The 14,874-nt window shown below is 37.6% G+C and overlaps 3 protein-coding genes across 3 annotated transcripts; 1 reads left to right on the forward strand and 2 right to left on the reverse strand.

Annotated features, from left to right (window-relative positions):
• Positions 1-1,393: 1,393 nt before the first annotated feature.
• On the reverse strand, positions 1,394-5,019 carry arpc4 (actin related protein 2/3 complex, subunit 4). Its single transcript, XM_043242356.1, has 6 exons — positions 4,897-5,019; positions 3,840-3,958; positions 3,203-3,314; positions 2,551-2,646; positions 2,273-2,443; positions 1,394-2,191 (listed from the first exon to the last, which is right to left on the reverse strand). The coding sequence occupies exons 1-6, from the start codon at positions 4,897-4,899 to the stop codon at positions 2,186-2,188; spliced, it is 507 nt and encodes a 168-aa protein (XP_043098291.1). The 5' UTR covers positions 4,900-5,019; the 3' UTR covers positions 1,394-2,185.
• Positions 5,020-5,600: 581 nt separating this feature from the next.
• Positions 5,601-6,622, reverse strand: LOC122347402 (histone H1.10). The gene has a single exon (XM_043242637.1). The coding sequence runs from the start codon at positions 6,595-6,597 to the stop codon at positions 5,989-5,991; it is 609 nt and encodes a 202-aa protein (XP_043098572.1). The 5' UTR covers positions 6,598-6,622; the 3' UTR covers positions 5,601-5,988.
• A 198-nt stretch (positions 6,623-6,820) lies between these two features.
• On the forward strand, positions 6,821-12,631 carry si:ch211-157b11.8 (fibroleukin). Its single transcript, XM_043242636.1, has 6 exons — positions 6,821-9,123; positions 9,593-9,779; positions 10,448-10,546; positions 10,666-10,778; positions 11,467-11,729; positions 11,853-12,631. Exons 1-6 carry the CDS (start codon positions 8,920-8,922, stop codon positions 12,181-12,183), a joined length of 1,197 nt encoding a protein of 398 aa, XP_043098571.1. The 5' UTR covers positions 6,821-8,919; the 3' UTR covers positions 12,184-12,631.
• The last annotated feature ends 2,243 nt before the right edge of the window (positions 12,632-14,874 follow it).

The following is a 14,874-nucleotide window of genomic DNA, read 5'->3' on the forward strand; positions in this document are numbered from 1 at the left end:
CAAACATGCATATTTAAAAAAATAAATAAATGACATTAAAATTATAAAAAAAATAATGTAACAATAAGATTATAATCACGTGAGAACCTTGGTGCTTTGTAATAAAAAGTATGCACTCTAGTAAAATATATAGCACTGCAGTGGTGTAAATTGTGTCAATTCAATCTTAACAATGTTCCTTGGCACTGTGGGACGTCTCTCTTTAGCTGAGGGGGAGCCTGCAAATGTCACATGTATACTGTTGCAAATTCCTTCCAAACATACATTTGATAAAAGACATGAAATTTCAATTCTGAAATGAGATAAATGAGCACACAGACAGGATGTAAAAGTGATCTTAAGATGCTAATGCACTGATGTCACTTCTTCATCTTCATCTTATATTAGCATTTAGGTGTGGGATTTGATGTAAATAAGCGTTAAGCATTAGCATTTTCCCTTCTAGTATTTAAACACAATAGCCATTCTGAATAGAATTACTATACCTGTTTCTTTAAAGGTTTGTATTTTTATGATGAAACAAGGGCAACTTCATCTCTGCCAGCTTTATTTCTTAATCCATCTCTTGTGGTTGTCAAAGAACTGCATGCCATTTCAACACAAGATCAGATGATTTATACCAATTACGCTCAGAGTTTCCTTGGGATGGGAAACAAGATAGGGGTTCTGTAAAAGGGGAAAGTGCTGTAAAAATTCTCAAGAGGTTACCCACAACGGTGAGCTCATCTCCTCAATAAAAAGGGATACATGATATTTCACATTATCATCTTATAAGGATTAAGTACAAATATAGATACACCCAAGCAGCTGCCCTTCAAAAACAACACAAAATATACAACAGCCCGAAGGGAGAACAGATGGGTGAGTACTTTATTATCTCATTTTAATTATAGAAAGGAAAAAGTTGTTAAATCATAAGATTACTGTAATTTCTTTGCTATGCTACAAAGAAACGATTAAAATAAATTACAGTACTTATCAAATATTGCCAAATGTTTCAAAATATTAGTCAAAAGAAAATTTGTATTATGCATTAATAAAGGTATGGTCTTCTCCACAAGTCAGTGCAATAAATAAATAGCATTCATTTATAAATATAAATCAAATACAGGCAAAAACCATTAATTATATTAACAGCAAGTTTTTTAACACATTAGTTTTTACATACGTGATACAAAAGATAAACACTTAAAAATATTTTCTCCCTTCTTGCAATGATATGAATGATCTTTTTCCCCAGATATAACGGTGCTGCATACCAAATTGTTCCTGACCATTCTCTGGCTCTTCAAATACGGGCCATCGTTGTATTGTACAGAATGTACAGAAACTAAACTTACTGCAATACATAACCGACCCAAGTCCTGTCACTCCCACAATAAACAACACAACAAAAGCAATAAAGGGATTTATTTAGCATTGTCATCATTATTTTGCCATGACTGATATGATTTTTAAGATCCATGTGCACCAGCGTGAGGTTTTTTTTAATATCAAAACTCAACATGAAAAATGATCATTTGAACACAGTATACATATTTATAAAAAACATTGACAAAACAAACCGTTTAAATTATTGGACACTGAACATTTTTCCTCTGTGCTCATGAGTATCAATGAGGTTTCATTTATATAGACCCACCCTGATTTTAAGGTTTGTTAGAAAGGCAGAGGTAAAATGAGTCTATCCTTTTTAATATGTACAGAACATACTCATTAATATTCATAAGCATGAGGGAAAGCTGAGGCATATTCAGAATATTGCAACGTTGTGAGTGCTTTACTACTACTAAATAATAACAGGATTTGGGATAAGATGAAGAGAGACAGAATACACAAATGGAACTGCAGAAAAATTAGGCCATTAGCAAAAGTAAAAAAAAAAAAAAAAAAAAAAAAAAAGATATAGAGGCAAAGAAGTCAAAGAATAAAACAGACGACAAAAGAAGTACCGTGCCTGTCTGTGAAAACCATTACTTTGCTCTCAAGTGACAAAACTGCAATACTCTGAATTCATTCCGGTGACTGACGGCACCCTCTGGATCCAGCTGGTCCACCTTCGCTGGTGGTCCAGGAATCAAATCGCACCTTAACTACTTCCTCAGTGGCCCCACAGCTCTCCATCGTTTTTTTTTTTCGGTGACCAAGGTGACACAGGTATTGCAGAAGGTGTGCTGAAAATTTCCTAAAACTGTCAAGCACAAAATAAAAGTAAGAGAGTTTGTTGGTGTGAAATTTTCCTTCCATTAGATCATACTACAAAAGCACTCACATTTTTGAGGAACTCCTCTGCAACTATGCGAGCCCTGGCATTGACAGACAGTTTCATTTCACTGATTTCCTTATCGATCTCCTCCATAAAATGGATGACAAAGTCCACTAACTTGTGCTTGTACATTTGTTCTGTGTGGAAGTTGGTAATGAGGAAACTGATGTCATATCCCTGACAAAAGAAATGAGGGTTATTCACTGTTAAAATGTCATATTGATATTTCACAAGAACTGAAGATTTTTGTTAGTGAAATAAACTGTTTCGCCACTCTCCCTCACCTCCACAGGTTTTCTTCGCAGGATGAAGAAGTTCTCAGCTCTCATCATCATGAAGCGCATGAACTTGTGACACAGGATCTTTTCAATCTCATCGGCCTTCAATGGACAAGTTGAGGTGCATCATCCAATCGCAGACCATTAAAGACAGAAAGAAACCATCAGACAGGATTCTTAGCTTGTTTTATTGAAACATAAATCGCATACTACTGGCCTACTGCAGTGGTTCTCAACCTTTGTGACCTCCACCAATAAAGGCTAAGATATTCTTGGTATTTCTGCTGTAATTATAAGATACCTGCTCGTTGTCTAATTTTAAAATATATATACCTAATCCAGATTGTTTGTGGGGTTAATATAGTAATAATAATTTATTCAATTTAATCCTGCAGCCCCATTATAAGTTTGCTGAGGCCCCTTAAAAGTGGGCCCCAGGTTGAGAACCACCAGCTTACGGTTTTCAGTGGACTGCGTGTGTTGATATTAATGAGTCAGATTGAAAGCAACCTCCCTCACTTGTCTCATCTCCACCACAATACTTCTCTATTTATATTATTAGCAGCATTTTCTGTATTCAGTACTTAACAACATTTCAAAACCCATCTCAGAAAGGACAGCAAAAGTGAGTGTAGGGTAAAACAGCAAGTGAGCTTACCTGTTTGACAGCAATGCTAACTCGCACAGAGTTGATGGAACCTTCTATTAAAACCTTCTCTTTATCATTCCTACTGATCACAACAGGTTGAAGCAACAGCTCCTTACTGCTCCTGTAGAGATTATATAAAAACAGTAAAGTATACACACTAACACTGGCATTCTACATACTACGCAGTATAAATAGGCTTAGTGTCTATTGCAGTATAAACCACAAATAGTTTTAAAATGGCCTGGTGAATCACCATCAAGTGGTCTATCAAAATCTGCCACAATACCATAAACATAAAAAGTTTTTAAAATAGCTAACATACTAACGGATACACTCCATTTTACAAATCCAAGGGTCAGTGTTATTTTTTATACAGAATGTATTATTTTGATGAGCTTAATAGCATTTATTTCAAATTCTAGCATTTATTTGATTTAAAAATTATCAAACATCCTCTATTTCTTTAAAAGCTGAAATGAAAGTTTGAAGAATATTTTTATACTGCAGCTTACGCTAGCATTCTCTTTCAAAATATCTATGGCCTAATCATATTGCAAACCGTTTAAACCTTTAATGTTAGGTTTGAACCGGTCAGATGTATGCATGTAGGCCGCTAATCGATCATGTAACTGTCGCACACACTTACCGGACTTCAACCTCAGGTTTGTTGTGTCTTTCAACCACCTGTGAGGAGAAGTTTTCAAGACAGAGAGCTGCCTGCAGTGTAGCACGCACCGCATTCAGGTACGGACGCAGAGTCGCTGTCTGGCGAAACAAAACAAACTAAATCAGGATGAGGAACCATTTCTGCAAACTTACAGCAAGCAAGCAAGCACTCAGCACACGACACACGCCTGAACCTGCAGGGGAATTTTTGGGATAGTCCTACACAAGCCCTCCAAAGAAAAAAAAACTATCCTGTACACATTAAGTGGCTCAGTCAACCAGCAAAGATTACAAATCTCTTCATACACTGTCTCAAGCTCGACACTTCCTGAACCTCAATTCAAGACATGGAGGAAGTGCAAACCTGCATGAAAGATGATGCATTATTAAAACAGTGACCTTGTTTAGCGTTATGTGGGCTGCCTGAATACAGAAATAGCTCACTGCATAGAACTACATTGCAAAACAGACCGCCTGTATGCATCATTTTCAGAACTAAAGCAAGTTATTTTATACTGAAAAGCTGATAACGCAGATGAGCGAATTGCAACATTACTTATGTGTTGTGTATAATCAAACTGGCAAATATCACAGAAGTAACCAGCAACCAACTCGACACTTATACATCCGTTTATTCAAAGGTGTAACAATACTGGGAGGGGGGGTTATAACACAACACTAGTATATTTAATAACAAAAGTGTCTCGTTTTCTGTAAATCGATGAATGCACAATATGAAATTCTGTCCATTTGAGTTGTCTTGTCCATGATACAAAAGCCATGGATCAGCAAATCGATGGCAGTGTTAATACACAAAGAATTGTCAAATTAATATCAGTCAACTCGCAACTGAGGAATATGGGTGGGGATGTTAGCTAACGTTGGTGATTTAGCACTACGCGCAGACTGAGCAACTTGAGAAACAAACACCTGGAATCAGACTTTTTATCTCAAAACGGTATTATCATTCAAGTAATAATGATCACACAACAAAACACAATGTGCATTTTTCCCGAAGTGTTGAAAGGCAATCCTACCATTTCTATGTACCCGCTGGAGCAGAAGACGGAAGTGCTACAAACACCGGGCGACTTCCGCGAGTAACGCCATTCATCGGAAGATACCAACTTTTCACCGAGTAGGGGGCGACGACTGGATAATTCTAACGGAATTTTCTTTTACTGCTATTTCTGGTCGAAAAAAATCTTAATAGTGATTTTGGCTAACATGCCTGCATTTGGTCCTTAATGCGCTGACAATACTTCTTACTACAGACTTTACTTGATATAGACATTTTGCTATAACTTGCAATAAGAGGAAGTTCTTGTCAGTTGTAGCGGTAGCGGAACTTAAACATTTTATTTTTGTATATACAGTACTATGTTTTCACTATGTTGTAACTGTTTTACCACCTAATATCTTTGTATTATATATATAAAAAATCACGAATTATGTTTTTTTAAAGAGCTCAGCAGGGATTAAAAACAGCAAAAAGGGACGTCTTCACTAAAAGATGAAAAAAGGTTTAGTTCATATTAGATCCCAGAACTGTAGTTTTTAATATATGTACCTTTTCACCCGATTATTTCATGATTTGTGTACATGCACCCTTTACTGATAACACAAAGTGCTCTAGCAATCGAATTAAATTGCATCCTAAATCTAATCTTGCTATATATATAGGCAATCTTGTTTAAATTAACAGGTTAAAGGCATCATCAGTAAGCACAGGACAAGAGGGTTGTGCAGCCATTTTTATAAACAGGTTTATTTGACATGTTTTTGCAGTTCAGTAGCATTTAAAAAAAACATAATAAAAAAAAACACTGTTTAGCTTATATTTGCAAAGCGTTCATCTTCGTCTATTTCGCTAGTACCGAGTGTCCTGTTTAGCGCAGCAAACGAAACAAAGTCACTTTGATTTCAGGAAATTGTGACGCCCGGCGGTGCAGAAACTAAAGTGGGTGTGTCTCTATTATGAAGCCGTTCCTTAGTACATTCAAACCCCGAATGACAGCATACATAAGTCAACAGAAATATCAAAATATATCAAAAATAAAAAGCGTATCTGGCTTCTCTAGCCGTTAAGCTATATACAAAAATATAAATTCTTCAATTTCAAGGAAAGTCTATTTTGATTTCTTCGCCTTGGTTGCCTTCTTCGCCGCAACTTTTGGCTTTTTGGCAGCTGCTTTCTTCGGTTTGGGTGTCGTCTTCTTCGCGGTCTTCTTTTTAGCGGGGCTCTTTTTGGCGCTCTTCTTTGGAGTCGCTTTCTTGGTCACGTCTTTTTTGGAAGCCGACTTTGCAGGTTTTTCTGTCTTGGTCGCCTTGGCGGCACTCTTCTTCTTTGGCTTTTTCTCAAATTTCTTTTTGTTGAGCTTGAACGAGCCGTTGGCTCCCAGTCCCTTGACCTGCACGAGGGTGTCGTTGAGCAGCAGCGCGCGGATGGAGTAGCGCAGATACACGCGACCGTTCTGCTGATCAAACCAGCTCACTTTCTTCGCTTCATTGTAGATCTTGAAAAGCGACGAGCCGTTTTTCTCCCCCAGGGCGCGGATCGCGTCGATGACGAGCTGGCTGTACTTGCCGGGCCCCTTGCTCTTCTTTTTCTTCTTTTTAGCTGGAGAAGCAGCTACGGCAGGTTTTGCCTTATTCGCCGATGCCTTCTTGGTTTTGGTTGCTGCAGGAGCAGGAGCAGGGGCTTGGGTGGGTGTTGACTCTTCGACCTCAGCAGACATGATCAAGCTTGATGCGTGTGTGTGTGTGTTTTCCGTGAATCTCAGCTCAAAGATGATGCGAGCGTCATCTCTGAGTTTTGAATCATCAGATTTAACGGCGACACGCGGACGTGATTGAGAACAACAACACCGTCTGCAGAGGCGCTTGTGGAGTTGTGTTTTCTTCCACGACTTTGAGAGCTATTATCTTGTTAGCTTTACACATGTTACTAAGTTAAATTATTCATATGGGAAGTAGAAACGGTGCTCTTTGTGACGGTGTGCAGAAATAGTGAAATAGAGGCAAAACCGTTGCGCGAGAAAGCAAAGAAAAGACCTTGCCTACACAATGTCCAGCGATTTTGGGTAGGGGCACTTACTTTGCGAGCTAAAATCTTTTTGTGGATGTTGAGACCGTTCGTGCATTAAACTTGATTTGAACATTTAGAAAGTAAGGATTCTAATTTTATGCTACTCATTCTGTTTTTACCAAACGCCTTCGAGATTTAAGCAGTTTAATTTCACTCAACTAACACATTAAACGCCCTCGCGTGGCTGTGTATTGGCAAACGTTCTTTGCTTAGCTCTTTTGTTCCTGGCTACTAATACTGTATTCTTCCCTGCCTATTTGTGAAAGTGAATGTTTTGCACAGATAAAGACATGGAATGTTCAGTATTTGACATGAATTGAACACACTTTTTTTATGTTTTACAATCTTTTTGTATATTTATATTGTGTTCTAGAATTCACAGACTCTGACAACTCGTTACTCTGCCATCTGGTCATAATTAACATCTAAATAGTTCTTTACTGCACTAATAGTTGTCGTGTCCTGACAGATTAGAGATCAAATGTTAAACTATCTGTGATTTCATTTTGACTATGATGAACGTACAGTAAGATTTACAGTAAGAAGACACTGTTTGGGCATGAGGCATATAGTTTAAATTATGCAAAAACATGATATGACTGTAAATCTTAAGTTTATTTTAATGGAGAATCTAACAATAGGGTATTTTTTTCATGTTGAGCGAACCCCACCCCTCTTGTGGCATGTGCTGTTTAAAAACATCAGGGGTCGCCACAGAGCACATTTGTATAGATACTCCATTACATAGAGGTTTGGTAAATATGATCATAACTCGATACTCCTGAGTAACAGAGATTCGAAAAGTGCGTTTCTTTTGTAGTTTAGGTCAGAAACACGAGTTTCTTAGAAATAAAACAAACATAATTTAACATTTGCAACTAGATGGCAGTCTAATAATAGTCTGATAATGTTTTGTGATTGTATAATCATGTACAAGATGTTCACATCTTCTGAACCTTGCTGTAACACTTTAAGACCATATAAGTCTTAAATTCATTACAAATTGTAAACATGTCTTACTTTTGTGCTCCTAGATTTAATTAAACTTTAAAGAGAAAATACCTCAACACACAGTGATTTTTTTATCCATTTTTTACCTACAAGACCTTCAGGTGAGTCATGCCTTGACTGTGTTGTGCTTGTTAGCACATTTACAATTACACAGCTGTTATAGCCACTTCCTGTTGCACACATGCACACAAGGAGCAAACACCTCTCAATAAAATAGGTCTAGCACCTTCCCTTTAAAGACATAGAAAGGTTAAAGGTCAAAGTGTAGCACAGGTCATCCTTTTCAAAAGAGTTTTCTTCTGCCCATGTGTTTATATATATTAGTGTGCGACTGTCTGTCTTTTAATAAGAGTGTGAAAAGAGGAATTCCAAGTTTTTATGACCTTAAAACTCAATAAACTTTACACACACTTCAAAACAAGACACATAAACGGTGAAGAGGTTAAGGTAAAACCTGATGAAGATGTTTATCTTTGTATGTGAATGTGACTGCATGACTGTGTGTGATTATTTGTAGATTCCAGATGGATTTGTTAAATTTCATGCGACCAGTTACACTGAGAGTGTTTGCATGTGCATGTAGACAAGTGTGTGTATTTGTGTGTGTTAGGGGGTGGGTGTACTGGTGCATGTCAGACAGCAAAGAGCTGCAGTTATCTAGGAATCTGAGCCAAAAGAGCCTCACAAACAGAAGAGAGCGTGCAGGAGAGCGAGAGGGAGGGATAGAGAAGATCAAATAAAAGAGAAAAACAGGAGAGGAGACTCTGACGAGCACATAGTGAGAAAGAAGGACAATGTGTAGGACTTGATAGATTGCAGATGATACTGATCTGAACACAGGAGTGTGGCTAGAGAAAATCCTGTTGAAGATAAGTAGTATAAAGTAGATACAGGTAGAGAGAGAACAGGCAGGGAACAGGTGTGTAATATCTCTTTGGATTCGTGTTACAGCCTGAGCAGCATGTGTGTGCGGGTTGTGCCCTTGCTTTTGCTAGGAGCGTACATGATGTGTGTCTGTGTGCTGTGTCAGAGGGACATCCTGGTGGCCGGGCCACCCAGCAGCAGATGTGAGGGGAGCTGCAGTGCAACAGCATCACCGCCTAAAATACATCACTCTCAGGATTCGCGAATTAGAAAGACTGCAGAGAACCGCAAAACCACACAGGTAAGCATTACCTAAACATGATCCTTGGTGACAGATCTGGGCACAGATATTTTAACGGAACACTTTTGGAATAATTTCAAACATGTATCAGTAAATGTTAAAATTACCATCAAATACTCATTTGTATTTGCATGAGTATTTTTTATTAATAAAGTATTCAGTATTCAGTTTTCAGTTATTATTCATTTTTTCTTATATTTATATGTTTGTACAATAACAATAAAACTTTTGTGTAAATTTTGGTAAATGTAGTAGTGTAAAATATATATTTTATCCATTTCGTTCTTCATTGTTTCATGCATCGTTGATACATATATATATATATATATATATATATATATATATATATATATATATATATATATATATATATATATGTATACAATCTGTATACAATGTAAAGGGTGGCAATTGAGATGCAAGACATGATTTTTTTGTATTTGACTGTATGTTTATATGTGTTCTGCAGGTGTCTGATACATCTGAACGTCTCATCCAGCTTCAGCGCTGTATGCTGCAACATGAATCAGTGGTTGTGAGTCAGGGAGATAGGTCTGACTCACTGGTAGCCTTTCTGGCTCTCATGGCAGCGGTGCTGACAGAATGTGACCTCCACTGCAATAGTCAGAGACTCAGAGACATGGCCACCAGACTCGGTCATTACATTCCACAACATATAACTCTTACATTTCCTTAACTGATACAACCTAGATAAAGCATATTGATGAAGCATTAACCACACTTGCCTTTCATAATTTATTAATTCTTTAATTTGTGCTGTTCTCTCAATTAAGTTAACACCTAATTTACACTCAGCAAACAGTGGTGTTCTTAGGAATGCAAGAAAACTGACCCTTGACAGCCCCAATCTGACCCTCTCATTACCTTTCTCTAACCTTTGTATAACCCCACAACAAACTCTAACCATCCTAAAATAGTCAACTAGCAAATAATCAAATGATTTATTCTTAAAAACACTCTAAAATGTAAACATCTAATGTTTTTCTTCAGATACATGATCTTTGCTATGTTTATCTGTTGAAACACTTAAGGATTTTATTTGATCCTTTGAATAACATTGTTATAGTTCTAAGTCATAAATCATTTTATTTTGACCTCCAGGGGCATTATATTCATTTGGAAATATTTGCAATAGTCATTACATTTGTGTTTTTTGAGATGGTTTGTGCAAGAAGTCTGTAAGAACATTTCCATTCTCATTTATTTGGGATGGTTCTAAGTTATGGTAGAAAATCTAAATCTAAAAAATAATGCATTCATTAGAATGTTTTTTTGACTAAGGGACTTTCTCTGTCTGTCATAGAAAGTGTGGTGGGTAAAAACGGGGAGAAAGACTTGCTGCTGTTGCTGAAAAGTATCACAGATTCTAAACCTACTGGCCTCAAACCAAGGACTCCTACAGGTGAGCCACACACACACACACACACGCACACTGAACAAACACCCCATGCAGTCCAGCAGACTACTAGAACATTTATTGCACAAATGTTCACAGATGTTTTGTTTGTGTCTATACGGCAGTGCCTCCCTCTGCAGGGCTTTACCCTCAAGACTGTCATGAGATCTACCAATTAGGAATCAAAGAGAATGGAATCTACACCATACAACCAGATCCGAAGCGGCCAGCACTAGAGGTACAAACATTAAATCCACAGACACTGGAACCTAACAAACATTCAAACGGTAGATCATCATCCCAGGGAATGCATTAATTGATAAATAGTATTAATGGCATAAACTGTCTGCCAAATGCATAAATGCAAACGTTTAAAAGTACCTTTCCACTTGATATTTTGCAACCTCATACATGTCCAGTGTGACGTAAAGGGATAGATGACACAAAAATTGAAATTCAAAGTGAAAATATAATCATTTACAAACTTATGCATATTTTTTTTCCAAATACAAAAGAAGATTTTGAAAATTACTGGTTTGATCACCTGGCATCGTCAAAGGCAGATTATTGTCAGCTAAAACTATTAAAGCATTTTTGCTGAAACTGAAATAAAATAAAATAACTTATAGCACTAAACATAAAATAAGTTAAAGCACTAAAATTACTGTTTAAGTGTATGAAAATAAAAGCTATGAAACCAATTCAAAGTACTAATAAAAACTATAATCACATATAAATGATACTAAGATAACACTGTATTGGATTGGAACCCATTTACATTCATTGAATGGACAAAATAACCCTACGAAACATTTTTAAGCTATTTAAAATTTTAAAAATACAATGATGACAGTATTTTTAAATGTTCAGATACTTTTGGAGGCAACTCCAGGCCTAGTGTTTTTTTTATGCCTTGTCCATTCCAGGCCGTGTGTGACATGGTTTCTGCTGGTGGGGGATGGACTGTGTTTCAACGCCGGTTTGATGGAGAAACTGACTTTAACCGAACCTGGCAGGAGTACCGTGATGGATTCGGCTCCCCGCAGACAGATCACTGGTTAGGGAATGCAGTTCTTTATGCACTAACCGCAAGTGGGCATCACACGCTCCGCATCACTCTCCAAGACTGGCACGAGCAGACACGTCATGCTAACTTCAACAACTTTAAAGTGGCAGGAGAAAACCAAAGGTATATGCACACGTAGACATACTAGTTCTATTGTAAGACTAGTGTCAAAGCAGAGTTTCAACAAACCATAAAACAGTTCAGTTTTGTATCATGAAGCATTGTATGTTTTTTTTCCCCCCTAAGGTTCCGCCTAACTGCTCGAGATTATTATGGCGATGCTGGCAATGCATTCAGTTACAGCAAACAGTACAATCACGATGGCAGAGCTTTCAGTACATATGACCGGGATCATGATCGCTACACTGCTGGTAACTGTGCCCGTTATTATGGTGCAGGCTGGTGGTTTGATTCCTGTTTGGCTGCTAACCTCAATGGACGCTACTATCACGGACGTTACAGCGGCATCACGGATGGCATCTACTGGGGCACCTGGTATATCCTGACTGACTATCGCACAGGGGAACGATACTCATTCAAGAGCGTTGAAATGAAAACTAGACCAAGACTGAGCTAAGGAAAATGTTGATATGTAATCATACCCTTGCACTATTTACTTCATTTAAATAATGGCTTTTAATTATATATCCCAGACCTGCCATTATATTGAACTTGAGATATTTAGATTAAATTGTATATGAGAACATTTATTTTAAAAAAAATGTCAAATGTCATTTTACGGACACTCTTTTACTCGGTGTATATTATCGATTTTCAAGTTAAAGTTGTTTTTTGAAACACAAATAAACTATGAAATGCTATTTGTAATTCAAATACTGGATTTTCACAATACTGGAACTTCATTTGAAGTCAAAATCTATTTTGTAAATGCATGTTATTGACCTTGCTTGGATCAATTCATATGTGCATCTCGTCATTCTTACTCAAAATGTTTAAAACAACTGAATCTTCCAGTGAAATGACAGTGTGATCATTCTGCAGTTATTTAGTCTACTTAGATCCTACCCCTTTCTTATAACTGACTGCAAGCTCAGCAGCCAAAATGCCTCCATCCAATCACCAACTTGTGAATAGAACCAAGATACCAAGTTGAGTTTATTAAACAACTTTATAGAATTCTTCCCTTAAATGTTTCTGTTGAGAAACCTATATAATGACAAATATTCTATATACTTCTTTGCAGGGTCCCGATCACCCATCATCAATCAGTGCTTCTTTGGTGACAATGACTGGCTTACTGCATTTTATCCTCACACTTAAAATCATTCATAATTTCAGAAAGGTCAAAGTTCAACAGGTCAAAAATGGCCATTGTGGATGTGCCGCACTTGCAATAAAACAAAATCCCAAATTATGCATAGAAAAGTTCTCACTTATCATTTCAAATGAACATAAATAGGTATCAAATCGAAGGCCTTGTTTTATGCTCAGCTCATTTCTACCCATACGCTTTCTCTGTTCAGTCTCCAGGTGAACAGCTGCCATACCAAAACTATCCTGCCACTGACTCATTCTAAGCCATAAATCCTTATTACATCTTTGACTACAAAGGATAACAGCAAACTGTGGACGGATTGGGTTTGGGGTGAAAAAAGCAAGAGTTTCTTGCAAGCCACTGCTTTCGCAGTGTTGAGATTTCAGTGTGATAGCATCATAGGTTACAAAATGTACACAAACAAACTCACATGCACATGGCATTAATAAGAGGGACCTCTGATCCCTGATGCCTGAAAGACAGAAAGTGTGTGTGTTACAGAGGGTGAATGGTGGGAGTGTGAATCTGTTGAATTTGCTCCTTTTAGCCATATTCACAAAGAGCTGCCAGTCTGTTCAACACGTTCTCAGTATCTAATAATACCTTTTTGCCTATGATCTGCTGACTACCAACCAGATACGATATTTCACATACACTCACTAACATACACATTCAAACACAAAATCATGCCGCAGTACACTGCAGTGTAAAGTTTTCATCCATACAGTTGGATGTGTTTTTGTCAGGCCTGTGTCTACAGAACACAGAGAACATGGGATATCAGAAAATGATCATGCACAGGGGTTTGGGGATATTTTGCTCTCAACAGTTTGTCTGTTTCTTACAAATAGAAATACAGACTTATATTGACATATTTTTAAGTTTGTACAAGACCGTGAGGATTTGATGCTCGCCCACAAATGCGGGTGGCATTGGTAAAGACCTCTTTGTGGACATCCAGTTCATTATATGTCACCTGTTTTTTTGGGGCTGGAATCAAATGAATCGAGTAGATCAAAATCAGAACAAATAAACATAGTAACTCTCAATGAAGGCTTCTCTGCTCTTCTCTTTTCCACCATCAAGATCACTATGGTGAAGCAGAAGCCAGCTCAGTTGTTACCACAGTATCCTGGCTGAGTGCCTGGCTGGTATGATAAGGAGATAAAAGGAGTGATGGGGAGAGAGATAAAGGTAGAGGGAGAGGGGGAACTTACAGTCTGCAGGCACCCAGTCCGGAAACCCAAAGCGGGCAACAGTTACCCAGCACATCCCCTTAAAGCTGAAAACCATCATGCACGCATACTCTCTTACCACACATTTTTGCATACTGCACATAGTGGAGAAAAGCCTGTGTGTGTTTGTCCCCAAGGAACTTTCAACATCTAGATATTTGATTTAGAAGCAGGCCTTGCTAAAGTTGAAAAAGCACTTAATGTGATGTAATCATTGATATATTGTATTTTCGTCATCTAAATAAGATGACACACATCTGTATTTGTCACTATTCAAGCTAATCAGGCAGGTTAACTGGAAATCAGGGCCTCAATAACCAAGAGGCTGCATGTTGAGCATATCATCTCTTGGTTCTTTTGAAGCTCTTTCGTTCAGAAAGAGCTAAAATGGCCAGAAGATGGCGGCTTTGAGTTAGAAATGACTGGAAATGTGATCTCTAGCCCCTTTCTGTTGATAGAAGCATGCTAATGGTGCCCAGGGCCATCTATAAGTAGATTCCTAATAAAGGTCCACTATAACCAACATAATGGGGACGGGAGAAACCGCTAATTATCACCTAAACCAAATACGAATAAACATTTTGCCTGAGATGACTTCTTGACTTCATCTTATTTTGGCTTACGCTTTACTTTCATATTAGCTTTCATACTGCCACGTACACAACCAAAACACACTAATACATTTATTTACTATGGTACTAAACTAATACATAGCAGTGACTTTGATTGTGATCTTGTCAAATGTCAATTTTACATT

Source organism: Puntigrus tetrazona, chromosome 6 (genome assembly GCF_018831695.1).
Source record: "Puntigrus tetrazona isolate hp1 chromosome 6, ASM1883169v1, whole genome shotgun sequence".
Classification (NCBI taxonomy): domain Eukaryota; kingdom Metazoa; phylum Chordata; class Actinopteri; order Cypriniformes; family Cyprinidae; genus Puntigrus; species Puntigrus tetrazona.

Bases quoted from the DNA above. Each gene is read 5' to 3' on its own strand.
- arpc4 (XM_043242356.1), bottom strand. The intron at 2,647-3,202 runs GTAAGCTCACTT...TGTCCATTGAAG, and splicing joins TTAGCATTGCTGTCAAACAG to GCCGATGAGATTGAAAAGAT. The intron at 2,444-2,550 runs GTGAGGGAGAGT...TTCTTTTGTCAG, and splicing joins TGCGAAGAAAACCTGTGGAG to GGATATGACATCAGTTTCCT.
- LOC122347402 (XM_043242637.1), bottom strand. From the start codon at position 6,597: ATGTCTGCTGAGGTCGAAGAGTCAACACCCACCCAAGCCCCTGCTCCT.
- si:ch211-157b11.8 (XM_043242636.1), top strand. From the start codon at position 8,920: ATGTGTGTGCGGGTTGTGCCCTTGCTTTTGCTAGGAGCGTACATGATG. The intron at 9,124-9,592 runs GTAAGCATTACC...TGTGTTCTGCAG, and splicing joins AGAACCGCAAAACCACACAG to GTGTCTGATACATCTGAACG. The intron at 10,547-10,665 runs GTGAGCCACACA...TCTATACGGCAG, and splicing joins CAAACCAAGGACTCCTACAG to TGCCTCCCTCTGCAGGGCTT.